General features: G+C 39.5%; 1 protein-coding gene across 3 annotated transcripts in view; it reads right to left on the reverse strand.

The window, feature by feature from the left end:
• Positions 1–937: 937 nt before the first annotated feature.
• Positions 938–19,377, reverse strand: part of usp7 (ubiquitin specific peptidase 7 (herpes virus-associated)) — a 47,691-nt gene continuing 29,251 nt past the window's right edge. For 2 of the 3 annotated variants that reach the window (XM_041817351.1, XM_041817349.1), the window contains exons 18-31: positions 18,060–18,165; positions 17,646–17,738; positions 17,479–17,546; positions 17,108–17,208; positions 13,716–13,869; positions 13,298–13,365; positions 12,806–12,914; positions 10,576–10,653; positions 10,335–10,435; positions 6,577–6,676; positions 5,433–5,552; positions 5,256–5,327; positions 4,964–5,054; positions 938–2,910 (exon numbers count right to left, since the gene is read on the reverse strand). In XM_041817351.1, the coding sequence (XP_041673285.1) occupies positions 2,804–2,910; positions 4,964–5,054; positions 5,256–5,327; positions 5,433–5,552; positions 6,577–6,676; positions 10,335–10,435; positions 10,576–10,653; positions 12,806–12,914; positions 13,298–13,365; positions 13,716–13,869; positions 17,108–17,208; positions 17,479–17,546; positions 17,646–17,738; positions 18,060–18,165 (1,368 nt within the window). In that variant the 3' untranslated portion in view covers positions 938–2,803. The remainder of the gene's footprint in view (positions 2,911–4,963; positions 5,055–5,255; positions 5,328–5,432; positions 5,553–6,576; positions 6,677–10,334; positions 10,436–10,575; positions 10,654–12,805; positions 12,915–13,297; positions 13,366–13,715; positions 13,870–17,107; positions 17,209–17,478; positions 17,547–17,645; positions 17,739–18,059; positions 18,166–19,377) is intronic. The other variant, XM_041817350.1, reaches the window with a different exon arrangement.

A 19,377-nucleotide genomic window follows, 5' to 3' on the forward strand; every position in this document is an offset into this window, starting at 1 on the left:
CAGAACTTGATGAAATTTCTTCATTAACAGAAGAACAAAGAACAGCACTGAGTTTTTTTCTTTTCAAAAATGACGAAAGTCATGTACTGACATGTCTACATGGTTCGCATTATGCAGTTCCCTATGTTAAGTCCTCGGTAGGGGCGCAGCTTGTTAGCGGCTACGTCACGTGTTTTGTTGCTCTGATTGGCCTGTAAAGATGTGACAGACAAAACGTTCATCCAATCCCCCTCCGAGTTGTTTTTCAAAGGCGCTGCCCCTTCCCAAACGCTGTGTGTGTCAGGTTGCCCTACTGCAGAATCTTGTTTGAAATGAGATCTATGAAAACACCCATCATAGGGGTGTTTGGCTTCACTTTTGTGGAACTGGAAGTGGTAAAGATTTATTGTCCACCTTTACTCTTCATGTTGATTCCTCCTGCTCAAACTCTGGTTCAAATTGAGAAATGTGAAAATGCCCATTATTGGGGCATTTGGCTTTACTTTTGCACAACTAAAAGAGGTTAAGATGTACTGTCCATCTTAATGTAATGCCAAGGGAATACAGTTATAAAACAGCAGTGTGATATTGAGACCACATTACTTTTAGTTAATTCCGACTGTACAGACCCTGGCTCAAAATTGGCATCTTGTCAACAACTATCACAAGGTTTTTTGCTTCACTTTTGTGCAACTGGGAGGAGAGATGTGTCCATCTTTATAAACATTCAAAGCATGCTGATTTAAATCAGTACTGTTTTGAAATCTGCAACTCTTCCAGTCTATCGCAACTGTACAGATTCTGGCAACTTTTTAAAATGATAAACTGGCAAGCATTTGGCTCCAATTTCTCCCTTCTTCACATGGAAGAAGAAATACGGGTGTATTTTGAATGTCTGGAGTTGCTTTCAAGTGTTTCAGGTTGAACACTAGCATGGACAAGCAGCAGTGGTTTTGGTTTTATAGAAAATTTTATTCAACATACATTTTCCAGCAAAAAGGCAATATACAGGAATAGTTGTCGTACACTGCTGCTACACTGAGGATTTTAAACTGGAAAAGATCAAATTAAGGTGTGATTCTGCAGGTCATCTTTGTACTGCACTTTTTAACAAGACAAAACCAATGCAGTTAGTTTTGAAAGAAAAAAATCCAAATGTAACAGAAAAAAATCGTCAATGGTACATCAGGAACGCAAAGAAAAAGAGAGATAAAACCCTACACACAAGAAATATGAACACCTGGCTCCTTCTGTACCCAACAACAAAGGCGTGTGTTTCTCTTAAATTTTACACGTTCATATTTTTAAATATACAATTCTTAAATGTTGTCTTTACAGAGCCAGCTATGCGCTATTAGGGGAGCATTCCATCTGTGCTTTAAAAAAAGAAACAAAACAAACAAAAATAATAAATTCATAGGGCTTTTAAGTGTTTCATACAATGCTGGTTTTTGTCTCTACATGATCCTCAAACCTGCGGGCTCGAAGTGTCTGCAGCTCCCTACCAAGCACAGCGCAGTTACTGCTCCAAACCACCTGGAGGCGACAGTTTCAATCAAGAGAGGAGATGCCAAAGCTCATTTGTGTGATTGTGGTCAGAGGAGGAATGACTGAGAAAGACATTAAACCCCCCTGAAAACAGAAAAAAAAAAAAAGAAAAAGAAAAATGGAAGAGAAAGTCAAGGGGGGTTATGTCCATGCATGTGAGTGTGTTCCTTTAAGTCACGGAGCAACTCAAAAAAACAACCAAACTGTACATTTGCCAGTCCTGAGAAACCTCCGACATTAAGTGCCAACGTGCAAGATGAAATACAGACAAATTTCCTCCGTTTTCCATTTATTTTTAAACAGATGCTGTGGATTTTTATTTTATTATACAAGATCTGCAGAAAGAGACAAAAAAAAAATCATATTCCTCCAACCAAACTAAGAAAAAACTGTGTGTAAACTTTGAAATACTTGTTTAGTTGCACTCAAAGGATGGCAGAAAATATTGTAAAGAACCACATCAGGGTAACTCAAAGAGGACGAACACCCAGTTTGCAGCTGTTTTTGCAAAAAGAAAAACATCGGCCCTCCCCTTTCTTTCTGTCCTTGCAAGCATCCTTCCATCACATTCTCCACACAGCAGCATGGTGCCTCTGCAAAAATATTTAATTAAAAACACCCCTTCCCAAAAAATCTGATGGGGAAAAAGCTAGTGAGTCGAGTGGGGGAAAGGAAAACAACTAAGTCTAGAAGTTCATATATATATATATATATATATATATTTATGTATATATATATATACACTTATATTTATACTGTGTCCAACTTCCCCTTCCCTCTCTGCTTATTTCATGTTAAAATCCAATTTCATTTCTCCCACTTCCAGACAGGCAACAAAAAAACAGGCAGTGAACAGGTAGAGAAGCCAGAAAAAAAGCCTCAAACGTGGAGGGAGACGATTCAAAAAAAAAAAAAAAAAAAATAGAATAAAATAATCAAAATCAACAGTCAGGAGGTGGTTGGTGCAGTTTATTTTGTGGTTGAGGGAAAAATCCATCAGCTGCAGCAAAATCCATTTTGCCGAAGACATAGTGCCGGTGTAGAGCTGTAGAGGTGTCCAGGCGGGTGTTAAAAGTGATGAACACACAAGCACGCACGCACGCACACGCGCAGTCTCTCACACACAAACTCACACGGTTGGTTACAGTCTGTGGTTATGGTGTGTTAAAGTAGGTAGGGAGGAAGGCGGAGCTGGAGCAGGAGGCAGGAGGAGGAGGAGGAAGAGGCAGGAGGCAGGAGGAGGATGATGAGGACAAAGAGGAAGGGCGGGCAGCTTTTAGTTGTGGATCTTGATTGCTTTCTCCAGGTAGGTGTAGCGTCCTCTCTTTGGAGCTTTGTTGAAATGATCCAACCCTAGCCAGGGGCGTGGGTGGGACATGTTACCTGGAGGGAAAAATCGCAGCAAATTCAAAAAAGTTATTACACATCAGCAGAGGAAACGTGGAAACAATCTGGCTGCTTTAATAAAGTAGTCTAATTAAACACTGTGCAATGTAATAATCATTATAGACAAACTGTAGAGCAGAAAATCATCTGCATTATCATCTGACAAACTTCTGCAAGACAACAGCTGAGACAATCTACTGGGTCACAACACCCCCTGCTGGATAAACTGTGTAATTGCAACTTTTCTAATAAAAACTCCAGTATCAGAGAAAGTTTTAAATGAGGAGTTATTGATTTTAATAACACCAAAATTTGCTGAATACAGCTAGAAGGGGAGATAAAGGTTATAACAGTCAGCTTTCTTTTAGCCCTTTATGTCAGCACCAGGGTTACACAGTGTTTCTGCAAACCTTTAAAAATCATATGTGACTTTTTACCTTTCTGAAACCTTAACTGACAAGCCAGGACTTTATTGGTGTTATCATTTTATTTGTTATTCTACTGCGATTATTAATCTAATGCCACTACTCTATCTATATACTGTATGGTAATATTGATCATTAATCATTTTAGCAGGTGTGCTGAGCTCATTTAAATCAGTTTGATTACTGAAAAAGCAGAATATGGGCCTGTGTCCATAGCTGATGTTTTTTAGAGCACTTCTCACCAGCGTTCATTGTTGCTACATTACAAAAATTAATCCCGCCTTCCTTGTTAGAGTCTATGATGTCATCTAAAATAGCTTCATATTTCTGTATTTCAAGAAAATATCACACAGAAAACATGCAGACAATGTAAAGGAATCCTGCCCTAACACAGGCAGCAGCTGCAGACCCCAAAACTACTGGTGAAAAAAACAAGTCGGACAGGTTTCTGTTCCACTATCGTCAGAAGTCCCGCCCCTTCTTGATTCTGATTGGCAGGTAAGGGAGATGTGACACTGACGAGCACAGGGCTGTTTCAAAAGTTGAACAGCTTTCAAACTGAACATTGAACGGTTTTTAAAGCAACTGAGAGTGCTCTAAGCCTGGCGACAAAGACATGTGATGCTGAGGGGGCTTTTTCTGCCCTGGTTACTGGTCGCTCAGAACGCTGGACTACACTGGTTTTAAATTGAAAATAAGTGCTGCCACTGCCATTATTCTTTCATTCTTTCTATCATCAGGCCATTAAACCTTGAATGCTGTCATTTCAAAAGGAAAAACTTGGTTGGTGACCTGTGCATCTTAATATCCCTATCAATTTACTTTTGTTAATTTCTGTTCTTTAAATATGTATTTTAATCTTGCCTGAGCCATTCCTTAAGGGGCCACATGAGGGAGCTAACAAACCAGTGAGCATCTCTGTTAATGTACCGACAGTTAATTGTTAATGTCTGTAGTATTTAAATGGATGTAAGAGCTAGGTAGCCAGCAAAAACTGAATTCACATGTTAGGGCTGGCTCTGCTCCCTTGGAAACTTGCAGGTACCATCTTTATTGTGGAATGACGAGCTGGTATCACACAGAAATGCAGCATAAAGAACCTCTCAGTAATCTTAGTAACTGCTCTTCCTTCTATCCAGCTAATATTATATTAGGCATCCCACAGGGCTCAACTTTAGAGCCTCTTGTTTTTTTAATGATACATTTTTACTAAAAATGCTTTTGCAGTCTGACTCACACATGAAGTATAAAAGTAACAGGCTTCCCCCAAACTTATAATGATCTTCTGCTTAACTTGAAATCCTGTTTTATTATGAAGAACTTAAAATCCCGTCTTATAACCCATCTATTAACTCTTGTTTTTAACTCAGTCTGATATTGCCCAATGGCATTATCCTGTAGTTTGTTCTGCTTGGTTCTGCAGTTGATGTGCAGCATTTTGGGACTAACTGGGCTGTTTTCAGTCTTCCCTTTAGTGCCAATCGCAATAGAAGAAAAAAATCTATCACAAATTTAGATTTAAAATGGTTTCAAAGGGAAAACACTGGATTGACAATGGATTATTCTGTAGTCATTCTGGAAAAGCAACAGAGGTCACGCCAGTAAAAGAAATAGAGAATAAATACCTGGCTGTGGTTCGAAGTCCTTCAGGTTGACCTCGTACTCGTCTTCAGTGATGTACTGATGCCGCCCCATCATCACAATCGCAAACTTGAACTGAGGATTAACAGACAGAAATGCACACTTAACAGATGCCACTCTTGATCACGAGACACCATGATAGCTCAAGAAATATTCAGACGTTTTTAGTGCATTTTAAAGAAAAAATGTGGGTCAGTTATTTTGGCAAATTGCCAAATATTCATCAGAAACAACTTGTTGCCATTATTCCTCAATGTGCAAACTGTGATGCTGTACCTTCTCAAATTCTTTCTCCTGAATCTCCAGCATGGTCTGGATCCTCCTCATCACCTCCCGAAATGACTCACCCTGAGGTGTTAGTGATATGAATGATGGAAAACAGCAGAAAAACAGAGTATGAGTGAGTAAATTATAAATGATATTTGGATGGCAAACTTGTATTGAAACACGCACCTGTCTTATCTTGAGCAAGAAGGGAATTCCGAAGGTGCCAAAGACTTCCTTGTGGAAGTGAGCGACAGGAATTAGCATTTCACTGTCCTTGTCCAAGTCCACCTGGTCCAAAGGAATCTCCTGATGGGAAAAAAGACAGAGAAGAGCTTGAGTCAACACCACCAACACAAGCATTCCTTTGGAAAATTTGTCTGCATGATTATTTGAGGGCATAGTTTATGTAAAAAACATAAATCTTATTTTGCTTTAACACTATTTCTCAGCACTAAGGAGTCTTGACAGGTCATATTTTGATGTTATGTGCCTGACTCTGCTCACAAAAGCTGGGACTATTAATGGACTGTAACACTGTATTTACTTCAAAAGATTATTATCTGGGGCCTTTTTGTGGTCATTATGACAGGACAGTTGGAGAGAGAGAGGAAGTGGACCAACACAGGATCTCTTGAGCTCAGTTGGAGTGACCATCAGGTTGGTCACCTCTCTTTTAATAGCCCTTCTCCCCCGATTGCTCAGTTTGGCTGGGGTACCAGCTCTTGGAGGAGGTCCTGGTGTGCTAAACTTCTTCCATTTAAGAAAAATGGAAGCCACTGTGCTTTTGGGAACCTTCAATGCAGCAGAATTCTGCAGTATTTCCCAGATCTGTGCCTTTTCCTCAGTCTTGTCTCTGAGCTCTGCAGCTGTTCCTTTGACCTCATATTCATTGTCGGCTGTGAGGCCTTCTATATAGAGGTATGTGCCTTCAAAATCATGTCCAATCAACTCAATTTACCACAGATAGACTCCAATCAAAATGTAGAAACATCTCATCCATCTATCTTTTCATCATTGAAAATACAGTTATTCTTTTAAGTAATTTTCGCAGCGCAACCACAAACATCTCTGCTGTTTTAAGTGCATCTGACTGTCGGACAGAAGATTTTACATCCTGAGTTTTCTTTCAAGTCTAAACAAATATTTTGAAAAAGTGAAAGCCTGAAAATGACAGCTGCTTGTGTGGAGAAACTGAGCGGGCTGCATCAAAAAAAATAGGAGTGTCATGTTGACGGCTGTTAAGTGGAGAAGCGTCCACAGGGGAGAGGATTACAAAAATATAAACTAAAAAACCTCACAGGGATCGCCTCACACACTCTCAGACACTTACCTCTATTCTGAAGGTGCGGCTGGCAGCCGGAGATAAACATTCTAGCAGCTCGTCCTCCTGGTGAACCCCAATGATTTTATAGCTTACTATCTCTAACAGCCTGCGGGGAGAGACAGACAGAGAGCGAGAGGATTAATACCATACAGTGGCTCTTCAAAGAAGAACCCATTTACAGAGCGTTAAATCACATTAAACAACAGATAACATGAATTAGTCAATAAATTAAGAATATAGCCCAGAGTTGATCCAGACAGCATGTTTACAAATATTAGATTTCAGGACCTCTGACAGCAGAATGGACAGAATCAATCACTTTCCTGCTCCAGACTAAAAATAAACTAGAAAAATGTCTGATAGATGATGGAAATCTCTGCATTTAATTGCTCTACTGTGGCAATAAGAAATATCTCATGATTGCATTTATATGCAGCTGAGCAATTTCTAATGCAAGCTAAAGACCGCCTTTTTACCATATGTTGCAGCTTTGAAGGGGCAACCTGGGGTAGACAGCTGTAGCTGTTAGGAAAAGCTACCGAGCAGCTGTTTGCTGGGGAGTAAAAAAGGCTTTTTGCAAACACTTACAGGTAGTTTGATGACTGGATGAACAAAAAATTGCTTAGGAATGAGAAAAGATTCTTTCTGTGGTAAAAGAGAGATTTTACATCACCAAAGTAACGAGATGTGAGGAAAAACTGTAATTTAACAAGAAGAGCCACCTCTCTGCTAGTCATTTGTCATCTTGAATTGAATGTTCATTTCAGCCTCAAGTACTCCACAAAGCTCATCTGCCACATAGAGCATCACTGTTTCCTTTAAAATCATGTTTTTGACAAGGGAGGGAGGGGAGAGGGAGAGGAACTATTAAAAAAAACACGTTAGCGTCCTAGCTCAGCGTAAAACATGGCATGTTCAGGTCATCAGTAATGCAGCTGCACATAAAGTGACAATCTTTCAACAAATCAGTGTAAAACAGTGAGTTTAGCTCTACTTTTTAGGGTCAGATAGGTGAGCTTGGTAACCTCCAAACTTGCAGGCATTGCAAATAATACAAAAAACTTCAAGGGCAGACAAGTAAACTAAGAGTTGTAAACATACTTGACAAGTCTGCCAGAGTAAAGCGACATTGGCTCACATTTTACATTACAATATCAGGATTTTGGAATAAATCCTGAATTATATCAATAGGTTGTCTGCAGGTGATGCCTCGTCACAGCAAAGAACTCCAGTTAAGGGGCAGCTGGAGTGATTTCGGCATAAATAAGCGCTATTGAAATGCTAAAGTTCCAACCGTTCAAATTGCAGCAGGAAAAAAAAAAACAACCGAGCTACTTTCGAGTCATGAAAGAAGTGACACATTCAGGTTTGAAGAAGCTCACAGAGAACTGGCAGCAGACGTGGATTAAAAAGCCTCCGTCTAGTCCGGAGGATGGAGCCAGACAACACTCATGTATAGCACGGTTTCACTACAGTTTGGCACACTAAACGCTGCGCTTGATTGTGTTTTCACAGTCGACGTCTGTCCTGCCTCACTCGTGATGGGAAATATGTCTCCTTTTAAAGATTTGGATCATTTGGCTCAACTCAATCATAAGAGTTGGTTTACTGGCTCCAAAACAGCTCTTCATTTGGTACCAGTTTGGCTTCTCAAATGTGTATTAAATAACAGAACAGAGGAGAGGAAACTGGTTCAAACAGGATCCAATTCCTGTAGTTCACAATGAGGAGCTGGCTCGTAGAACCAGTTCATTTGTGAAAGAAACATTAACATCATTAACTGTTGAGTTGGTGATTGTTGCCTAACTTCATTTTGTTGTGTAGAAATATGTAAAGACAATACATTACCTACCCATCTACTCTGTTGTTTGCCCCACAGAGTTTATAAGCCTTATAGTATACCAGCGTTTCCATTAAAAGCATGTTTATGATTAAACGAGGGAGAAAATACGTGAATGGTGTGCAAGTTACCTTTTAGCTCAAAACAAGACTCATCAAGACTCTTCTTTACCTCCATCTGGCTAAACGTGTAGGAGGAGGTCTCCTTCACCAAGTAATATGTGATACTGACTGCCTCCATGCCAAGTTACTCAGTTAAAATATGGGAAAATCCTCATTTTTGTAATGTGAAGGGTTTATACTTAATGTGTGAAGAAATTTGCTGATGGGAACTGCAGCATGAAGTTGTTCTTGGAGATAAACGGGGCTTTTCCACTATGACTTTTGGCCAATTTTCCATAACCAGTTTGGCTATGCCGAGCCGTGCCTAGAATGGCCCTGCACTGAAGCAGGGTTCAAACAGGCTGCGGTGATGTCAAAGTGGTTCGCAGGGTGCGATTTGCCAGAGGGGATTTCCCCCCTTGGCTTCTGATGCCCCAAAAATTTTCATCCCCAAGGGGGATACGTTTTATCCCTGCTTAGATTGAATGTATCCAACTCTTTAACAACAGCGGTCTAATGTCAGCATTCACTGTGGGACTGAAACGTTTATGACACACAACCAAAACTTGAGATTTAAGTGCTCATACTGCGGTCTGATAGTCGCACACAGCAGAAGTTCTCATGCTGACGAGTGAAATCAGGATGGACCAGGCCCACCACCAGGATAACAAAAGTTTAACCCTTTGCCCTTTCTACAGACGAGTAGGTTCTAAACTTTTTTTAAAGTGATGCTGGAGATGTTTGAAACATTTAGCCCACGACAGACAGTCTTTCCTACATAACAACTAAGGAGTCACATTCATTTATCAACTGCTGCTAGTAAAGCATACAGTTGTGCCAAATCCAAACGTATAATTGTGTTCTTTTCCTGCGACCCATAACTGAATAATCAGAAGACTTTTCTTTAACTGCTATGTAGAAAAAATCTCTTTTTGCCAGTCTAGCTTCGAAACAGCTTTATTTTTGCTCTAAGATAATGTAAAGGCAATCAGATCAGAAAGGAATATTTGGCTCCAACTCCTGTCTTTCCTTCTTTGTTTTGTCATTAAGAAATGTTAATCTAGTCGTGAAATTGCACAGGTGTCTCAGCAGATGCAGTATTGGTGACTATGGATAGGATCAATGAGGGCCACAACACCGGATCATCAGCTCTAGACACGCCCTCAGTCAAACCAAGGACAGCCAAGCTGGGCAATGTAATGGAAAAGCCCCAATAATGTACAAACTAAGTGGTACTTATTGTACCCACTGATTCATAACTGCTGATCTTTACTTCCTGTCTACCATCTGACATTTTTGGGATCTGCCAACAGCCTATATGTACTTCTTTACAAAGGAAACTGAAAATGGAAATCTTAAGCAACCAATATAAGGCAATTTCTTGATTTTATTTCCCGAGAACTGCAGTCAAACTCCTGCACAACATCTTAATTGAACAAATGTAATAGCAACACTTCAGCAGCAGTCTGAAACTGCTCATATTGGTGAAATTAAGGCAGTGCTGTCTCACTTGAAGGCAGCTTTGAGTTAAATATATGACTGAGGATCAGTAGTAATTTTAAATTAAAAACTTTCTGATATCAAACATCCTTAAAATAACCGAGATTCCATTGTTTTAAAGCATGGGGTATAAAAATATATCAAAGAATCAAAGGCTTTCACAATCTTCACTTATGTCTTCCTAAAAACATCTCTGCTTTGCCAGACTTAACCTCCATATTCAAACCAGTTTGAATATGTAGAAGATGACAATGAAAAAGAGCAATATTCAGACATAGTAAGAGATGATGGCCATTGTGTGTGCACAAACATAGGGTGTTTACCTGAGCTTCTCAGAGCCTTTTTCAGAGAGCTCCACTGCCTTTTTACATTCTTCCAAAAGGTCACGAACACAGCCGTGCTTGTCAGGGTAGAGGGTGATCTCCTGCAGCAAACACATATGCAGATTATGAAAGCTATGTGTGCAGGAATCGCAATAACATATTCCATGTTTCTAAGGAGGAATTTGATTCAGGCTGACATGCATAATGGAGCTGATTATGTGTGTGTGGATGAGTGCGTTACCTCCTCTCTGAACTGGCTGTTGAGCCAAATGGATTTAAAACTCCTCCTGTTCTCAAAGTCTGTGATTTTCATCTTTAACTGTGGAAAGAGAGAAAATGCAAGATATCAAAGTTGTGTTATCCTGAGAGATTAATTTAGAAAGCTGTTCATTGTTGACAAAGCTGGCAGCACTGTATGGACAGCTATTAATGTCAAGCAGAAGATCATAGAATATTGTATACTAAAGTTTTAATAGGTTTAAGTCATTTGGCATCATCAAAAATGCCATATTTTGAAAGTGAGATGAAGCTGGTCGACTTCCTGTTGGGATTTAGGCATGGCTCCAAAAGGCTTTTTGTAGGTCCAATGATGACCCATATACAGACCAAAAATCATTTGCCTAGGCTGAGTGGTGTGTGGAGGCTGAATGTTTAAATGGAAAATTTTTTAAAAATCAGCAGCGGAAATGTTGCCAGAGGGGGGCGCTGTGACAGACTAATGAATTTGATGTATGAATGTATTCATGATCAATGTGTGATCATCTCTGTGAAGTTTGGTGATGATTGACATGAGCACTAAAAAGTTACAGGGAATTATTGGTGTATTTTCACTGCAAAAAAATGTACAAAAGGTAGTTTAAGTTTGGGCACCAGTCATGGCCCCACCCTATGATGAAAACTCACACTAAGCACAACCTTATATCTCCATGTTGTCTATTATGAGCCAAAAAATTCTGGGGTCAACTGGATGAAACCCCTTGGACTAGTTTGCTAAAATATGAAACCTGTGAATTGCCCAAAAATGCTAAAATTAGACCTTTAGCTGTTTGTAGTGCGCGTCCTTAACATTACAGAGCAGTGGTTCTCAACCTTTTCAGCACACCACCCCCAAAATAAAGGTGCCAGAGACCAGGGACCCCACTGTACCTGAAGGTGGTTGAACAGCCATGCACAGTTCAGAATAGTCATAGGCAGACAAGGCCGTCCATAAAGGAAGATAAATGGGAGACCTTTCTGGTGCCCAGCCAAACTGGGGGTCCATGGAGTTTCAGCAAAACCATGGTCCATTGAAAAGTTAAGCTGTAATACGCATATTTTATATTTGACCTGAATAATAACCACTATTATCAAAGAAACAAATACCTTTATTTATCCATGTGTGTCGTAAAATTAATAATGGCAAAAAAAATGGTGAAAAAGGTGGTGAAGGTGGATTTTAAAAGTAGCAGAAATGGGTTAGAACTGGCAAAAATTAGATAAAAAAGGCAAAAATGGGTTGAAGTGGCCAAAATGGGCAAAAATAGTGGTAAAAAGGAGTTAATATGTGGCTGAAATGACTTTAAATTGGCAAAAATGGGTGGAAATTTGGTGAAATGGAATGGAAAATAGATTTAAACTGGCAAAAAAGGGTTAACTGAGAAAGGAAAAATAGGCAGATATTGGCAGAAATTGGTTAAACTACCAAAATTGGACATATCAAATGGTGAAATGTAGTTAAAATGGGAAAAACCGGGTGTAAACAGGGTTTAATAATGGCAGTAATGGGTCAACAGGGGCAACATTAAGCTTAGGTGGCAAGAATTGGTTTGAAAGTGGTAAAAAAAAAAAAGGCAGACGAAAGTGGTGGAAAGAGTTTAAAACTGACCAAAATAGGAGTTAAATGGCAAGTTGGTGGGAAAAATAACGAAAAGAAGTAAAAAATGTGACAAAATCGGTGTAAAGTGGTAACAGTGTAATTTTAAAAATATTATTAGTTTTTTAAAGGCCAATGGGGGTCCCAACCCCAAGGTTGAGAACCCCTGTTATAGAGGATGGTCCTCAGAGATTTTTTTCCCAGCTAATCATGATACACGTGCACCAATTTTCATGCATATAACCCTCACCCAGTCCCCTGTCTCAAGTTTGGGGCCCCTGTTTGACAGACTTGCACAATGGCAACAAAATACAAACATTTCCACTAGGGGAAAATTTCCTGCAAAGTTTGGTGAGTTTTCCAGCATGTTAAAGACCCAAATTAGCAATTCTTCTAAAAGAAAAAGTAAAACATACAGATAAAATGGGATCCTTAATCCTGCGTCAGTGCTCAGGCACTAAAAAAGCATCTATCTTAAAGCAATATTAAGATAGACATAGTATTAACAAATAGAAGAACAGCAACAGGACTTCCTCCCCTTTTAAAACCATCTTTTTTTTTCCTTTTTTTTTGCTCTCATCAAATGTTTTGGACATAAAATACACATTTAGGCTCCTACCTGCTGGTAGTACAGTTTTTTGGGCTGTCGAGGTTTGAAGAATTGCAGCAGATCCCGCAGCGTTCCCTCATAGTTGTGTCTGAGAGGATTCCCTGGACCGTCCCTGTACCTGGCCACCACACCACCAGGCAGGGGGGGAGGACGACGCAGGGAAGGGAGAAGAAGGTGACAGGAGAGGAGAGACAGAGGGTGGGGGAAAAAAAGAAAAGATAAAGAACAGAAAAAATGGTATAAGAGGGTAAACAGAAGCAGAAAAAGGAGAGAGAGAGGAGGAGAGGGAGGCAGAGCGGGAGGAGTTAGAGGAAAACAACAAAGAAAGGTGGAGGGGGGACAGGTTACGCAACATTTCTACTGACAACTATATGTATGCAAATCAGAAGAAATGCTGACACAAACTGAAAGATGTGTGCCGGCAAAGGCACATCTTGATTTTTCGTTAACATCACTAACTCTGATATTTCTGTGCGAGTATGAATGAGACAAGCCTCCTACCCCTGTGACTTGAAGAACTGCAGCAGCATGGGGTCTGTGTTCAACCTCTGCGCTACTGTCTTCGCCACCTGACAAACACACAATACAGTCAGTTGAAGAGGGATCACTGCATCCTGTTAGGTTACTTCTACCTCTGTTGGTGCTTATTTTAACATCAGAGCACCGGGAACGTTCACGAAGATATTTTAAACATTCAAAAGGAAGCCTTTCTTTGTCCATAAATCCTCAAAATATCCCCGTTACTTCAACAAAATCTGAAATAATATGTTAGTAAATAACCATAATAAATCCAAGGTAGCTACAAATTCATGCATGCATGAATACACAGTGCTTCTTCACCATAAAAACAACACCACAGCGAAATTGTCATTAAATTCATTCCTGAAGTAAATTGTAAAACTTATGAAGATGCACACACCTGAAAATAGTTCATACGGTTTGAGAGTGTGACCACGAAGCCGGGGTCATTGTGGATAGTCTTGTCACAGAAAATGACGTCCACACGGTGGTACAAGTCTCGGAAATAGTCCTTAGCTGTCGGCAGCTCACTGCTGTCGTTCTCTGGGTCGTCCCTGAGTGATTCAAAGAAAAGAAACTGATTAATTGGGGTACGGAAAACTCTTGAAAGGAGAAGGCAGAACAGACAACAGGAGGCAGGGGTAGACAGATGGTCGGATGAGAGGGGAAAGTAGCAGGAGGCATGACAAGTGACAGACATTTTGAAGAGGACATAAGGGAGCAGAGCAACAGGAAGACAGAAAAACTTTAGTGGATCAAAACCTGGGTCCAAAAATCAAAAACATTTTAGCTTATTAATATTGCTATTTAGTCTCACAGGCTCTGTAACATTATTTTTTAATATCACCGGTGCAAGAGCCTACATCAATTCTCTCATGGGGAGCATAAACTCAAAGCACATCATTAATGCGCACTGGCTTGCACCAAAATAATGTACAGGCTGTGCTGTGAGCAGCATGCAGTCATAACCCTGGCAACATTTTCTTCCTCATCTGCTTAGATCAATGTTAAAAAGTCTCCCCAAACTTTGTAGCAAGTCCTGTTGTTAACAATTTTAATCCAGTGTAGAAATAAGTGGTGAAATCAGCAGGATAAAAGTTAACTAGCAGACATTACAAGCTGTTTAAATGTCACACAAGAAAACAAAAATTCTGTTTTTGATGAGAAACTTCAATAAAGCTGTAATGGGGAATGTGTCTGTTTTTCAGGGATATAAAATAGACAAAAGAATCATAACCTTTTAAACTCGAGCTTTACTCAGCTTGTGCTGCTTCTGTTGTTACTCTTTTGTCATCATTTTTATCTTTCCACCAAACATTATCAAAGTATCTATAGTGGTATTGATAAGACCTAGGATAAGCATCGATGAAGGTGTCGATATCAGTAAAAATGAACAATCTCCATCCCTAAACCTTAAGTGGCACAAACAGCAGGCCCCTTACTTAACTGGAAAAAACTCTGTTTTCTCTGGGTTTAATTTTGAAACAGTCTAAAGGCACATAAACCTTGTCAGTAATCTGACTGTTTGCTACTAAAGGACAATCCCAACACTGGTGTTTTTAAAATGATGCCATACAGGTTGGGCCAGTGTGCTGACAGAGGTGTAAATCAGCAGTTCCTTCACGAAAAGAAATGATAGAATTTCTTTGGATGATATGATATTTTCCTATATAACAAAATCTGCCGCAATATAATTCTGCATCAATTTTAGCCTTCAATTGATACTGAATGATATTATTATTATTCCATTTAATTCTGCTACAAAAAGACAATTTCATAATGGGAGTGTTTCCACATTTTAATGAAAACATTTCAGTTTGCAGCTTTGCGAAATGGATCTGCCTGAGGACAGACATGGAAACTGCTCAATCAATCTGCTTTGTGAGGTTACTAGACATTGGCTTCTTTTGAAAACAGTGTTTTTGTCATACTTATAAAGCCCAGTGTACACTGTGCAAATTTCATCCAGACATGAGTTTTGAGCCATAGGAATCACTTGGAAGATGATCCAGATCATGCATCGCTTGTCGTGCTGTGTACAGAAGGATACGATGGCCAATCATGACCCAGCTGCTCCCGACTGGTTGGATGGATTTTGATACTTTGGGTGTATGACTCCAAAAACTCCCATGGTGAGCGCAGAGCCACAATCAGGATCCTAAACTTTGAGGCATTTCTTTCCGTTGTGAACTGTCAGACAGTGACCTACATCCCTATGAAAACAGCAGGTATTATTTTCTAATGCCACCCCATAATAAAGGAATTAAACAAGCAGGTAATACGCTTCCAGCTGACACAGGTGGCAGAGCTGTTAGAGAATGAGAGATGGAGGGACAGATAGTGTTGAGAAGATAGGACTAGATTTGACTTCAGCCTCAGTACGCAAGACTTTTTCAAAGGAAAATCCAAAGGTTTTAGTCACAGTCCATCCCGACTTCACTTGTACAGTATGAGCATTCAGGTCGTGCATGATCGTCGGACCGTGTAGTTTGAGCACATGAGTTGTGTGCGGCGGTCATAAGCGTTCCAGTTGCACAGTATAAGCTGACCTTCTAACCCGACTGTCATAGAGTTGGTTTGAAATCGCACAGTGTATGCCGGTGTTAGGGGTGCAAAATATATAAAGGTACCAATAGATTATCATCTGATTTTGTAAATACTTTGTATTATTTTATAATCTCAATTAAGACTGGGCAATTAATCAAAAATCAGATTAAACTGCCATACGGCCTGCTGTAATTTTTAAATCGCAGAACCTGAAATTTGTGTCAAATTGCAGTTTAAAACTTTATTTGCAGAAAAGATGTTATGCATTACATATCATGCAATCATCCACAAGCAGTTTTTTAGAATAGTCTACAAAAATCCCAAAATTTTAAACGTTTTTCTTATTAAGTATGAGAATGACATAAAAATTATAACTCCCTTCAATACATCAATTCCTATCACATTTGCAACATGAGTCAAAATCATCACAATTAGATATTTTTCAAAATTGTTCAGCTCTAGTGTTATCTAATATTGTGTTGGTTATTATATAGAATGATTCATTGATTGTTTTTGTTGGAAAGAAACATAATCTAAAGATAAAAGTGCGCAGTAGCAGGTGGCGTGGCGGTATGTGATCCACCATTTAGCACAGAGAAGAAGAAGAAGCAACAAACAGCCCAGCTGCAACAACTTTATAACAGAAAACATGTATCACTGGCGTGGGTTTTCTGATGTTTCAGAGGAAGATAAGACAGCTGTGTTTGTAAAACACGCCCAGCAAAGGAAGGAAAAAAGTTATCGACTTTCAACTGATCTTTTCAGTCAAATAAGAGTCATCATCCTAATGACTGAGTATTAATGGAATACAAGTAGTAGACACCAGCAATAGTGCAAAGCTGATGGCTAAATGCCAGCCGATTTAGCACATTGATTCGAAAACTGCACTCTATTTTTTAAAAACTGTGTTCATAGGAAAACATGCCTGATTTATCATGTTGGCTGAATTCTTGTTTAGTTGATTGAAATGTCAGATTTGACATTTCCCCTCTTACCATCAGATGCTCATAAATCACTACCTAAAATTAACTTCCTTCTAAAATCACCGAAAACAATGTTATCTTGTTGAAATCTGTCATCATGAGTAGGTAATTATTGGTTATCTATATCAGCACAAAAAAATACTTTTTATGCAGCACGTCTTCATTCCGCATCTTGAACAATGAAACAAATTTTAAAATACCATGACATGAATTCACTCCACAGCCCATCCCACACATTAAACCCAGAGAGAGAGAGACTTACTTCTGGAAGACAATGATGTCCCCGTCCATGAGCTCATCCAGGGCCTTGTCCAGAGAGACATCGTAGTCCTGTATCCGCTCTGTTAGATTGGGCTTTACTTCCTGCAACACACAAGGCACAATGGATATGTAGTCAATGCAGAGCTGCTGAGTGCAAGACAGAATCTGAGTGAGAATGTGAGAAAAAATTTCAATCAGCAGACGGCAAAGTGTGAGGAAGAATAGAGATGCTGCATATGACAGAGTGAGAGGATGCACAAGAGTGTCTGTCAGAGAAAGCGTGAGAATGTGAGAGTGAAGGAGCGCCTGAAGAGACAGAGTGAAAAAAAGAGAGGAATGTGCCTGAGGGTGAGTGTTACATAAATAGATCACCTCATAGAGGATAAGGCTAGTTTCCTGCTGAAACCCTGCTCGCTCACACATGACTGGCAGCAGATCTCCTGTTCACAGCAAGAGGAGAGCAACAGACACATGATTTTTAATTAACAAGCAATTTCACTGAGTGCAAGCATAAAACGACTGAGTTTGTGATCACTTACTTATTTTGCAGGATATAGGTGTGTAGATATGTCCACAATAATTTAAGCTTCTGGTTTTGGGGTCGTACATTTTCAAGAACAACATGACATCGTCTGCAAAGAAAGAAACACGGACAGAGGAAAGTTAGAAACATTTCGCTCTTTAGGGATAGAGTATGCCCCCTTTCCAAGACCTTTGACTGCAACTAAGTGTAAAGAAGATAATCAATCATTCTCTGATTTCTCTCGTCTTAAGTCCCTGGTACAGACTAAGAAATTAAAGAGGGGGGCATTAATATTCATCGGATTGTTAGTGATGTTAACCATAGCACTGTGTTTGTCATTACTGGACTTTATGGGCTTGAGAGTATAAAGTCACTGAGCACTTTCCATCATAGCCTTCAAACTGCCATAAACAGATTTTGTTGCACTTACGGTCTTTGTCAAACTTGGGTAACGTGGCCCCACTGGCAGCCATCTCCGGATCCACAGTCTCCAGAAATATTGTCCAGGGGTTCTCGTTGTCGCTCAAGTCGATCATCTGTAAATTCATATGGACAAAAAAATCCTTATTTTCCACCAGGATGATAAAAACTGTTGCACACATCAACACAAATAAAGACTACATTGCTCAATTAACAAAAGTAGGCTGACCTCAGATTTCAATCTTAAAATATTTAAAAAGCATGATAAAATGTGTTCAACATAATGCTTTTATTTGATTATTGCATTGTTTTTAGCAGCTAATTACAGTAATAAAGAACACAGCAATCATGGTTGAATTGCAAAATAATCTAAAATGAATGAAATGTCTAGGCTTAGGCAGGAGAGGTATTTATTGGAAACTTGGCAGTGGAAAAAAACAAATCGACAGCCTTCACTGTTTAAGATGCTGTAGGAAAGCAGGTGTTATGGTTAAACTAGTGACCGTGTTAACTGGTGACTTTTCAGCTGAGTGTGGTGTTGTTTTTCATAGTTACAACATACTTAAAACACTGATCATTTTCTGTTATGTCCAATATACCCTTAGAAGATATGAATTTCGTAAAAACCTAAGCAAGGGGGCTCTTGAAATTTTCTCCATTATCCCAGATACACTTGGTGTGTAGTCACCAGTTAACCTGGTCACTCGTTAAACCATAACACCGATCGGTAACAGGAAAAAGACAAGATCCTATTTTTATTGTCCATGCAGGTCAGAAGTTGTTGGCTGATGTTCTGATTGTTTTTACTCCAGTAAAACGCGTCTGTATGATGTGATCTCAGACATGAGACACTCTTGAAGATGATGCACTTTAGCACACTTAGCTACCATGTTGGGTAAGGCTGCCTCTTACTTTGGATTGTAGAATCCACAGTGAGTGACAACTTTTCTTTTGTGCAAAAAGGACAGCTCACAGCTTCATAAACAGAGTAGGCACCAAGTCAGTATGCCAGACACAAAAAGTAAATATTGCCAACACTGAGAGTTAGCGCTGCTAATGTTAACAGCACAGCTAATGGGCCACACATTTCCCTGCAGCTGGGACGGCACACTGAGGGTGATACCAGCAGTGTGTCAGATGTTGAAAATGCACTCAGGATGTGATAAAGCACATTTGAAAATATCCATTCTTGAAATTTTTAGTCAATTCTGTAATTCTGTAGTAAGTCCCTTTATCATCTCATTAAAATGTACACGTTAGGATTAATGTCTGTTACAGACAGAGAGCAGAAGTGAGAAAAGATGATGTCTCTGCTCATTAAGTCCCAA

This window comes from Cheilinus undulatus, linkage group 21 (genome assembly GCF_018320785.1).
Source record: "Cheilinus undulatus linkage group 21, ASM1832078v1, whole genome shotgun sequence".
NCBI classification, from domain to species: domain Eukaryota; kingdom Metazoa; phylum Chordata; class Actinopteri; order Labriformes; family Labridae; genus Cheilinus; species Cheilinus undulatus.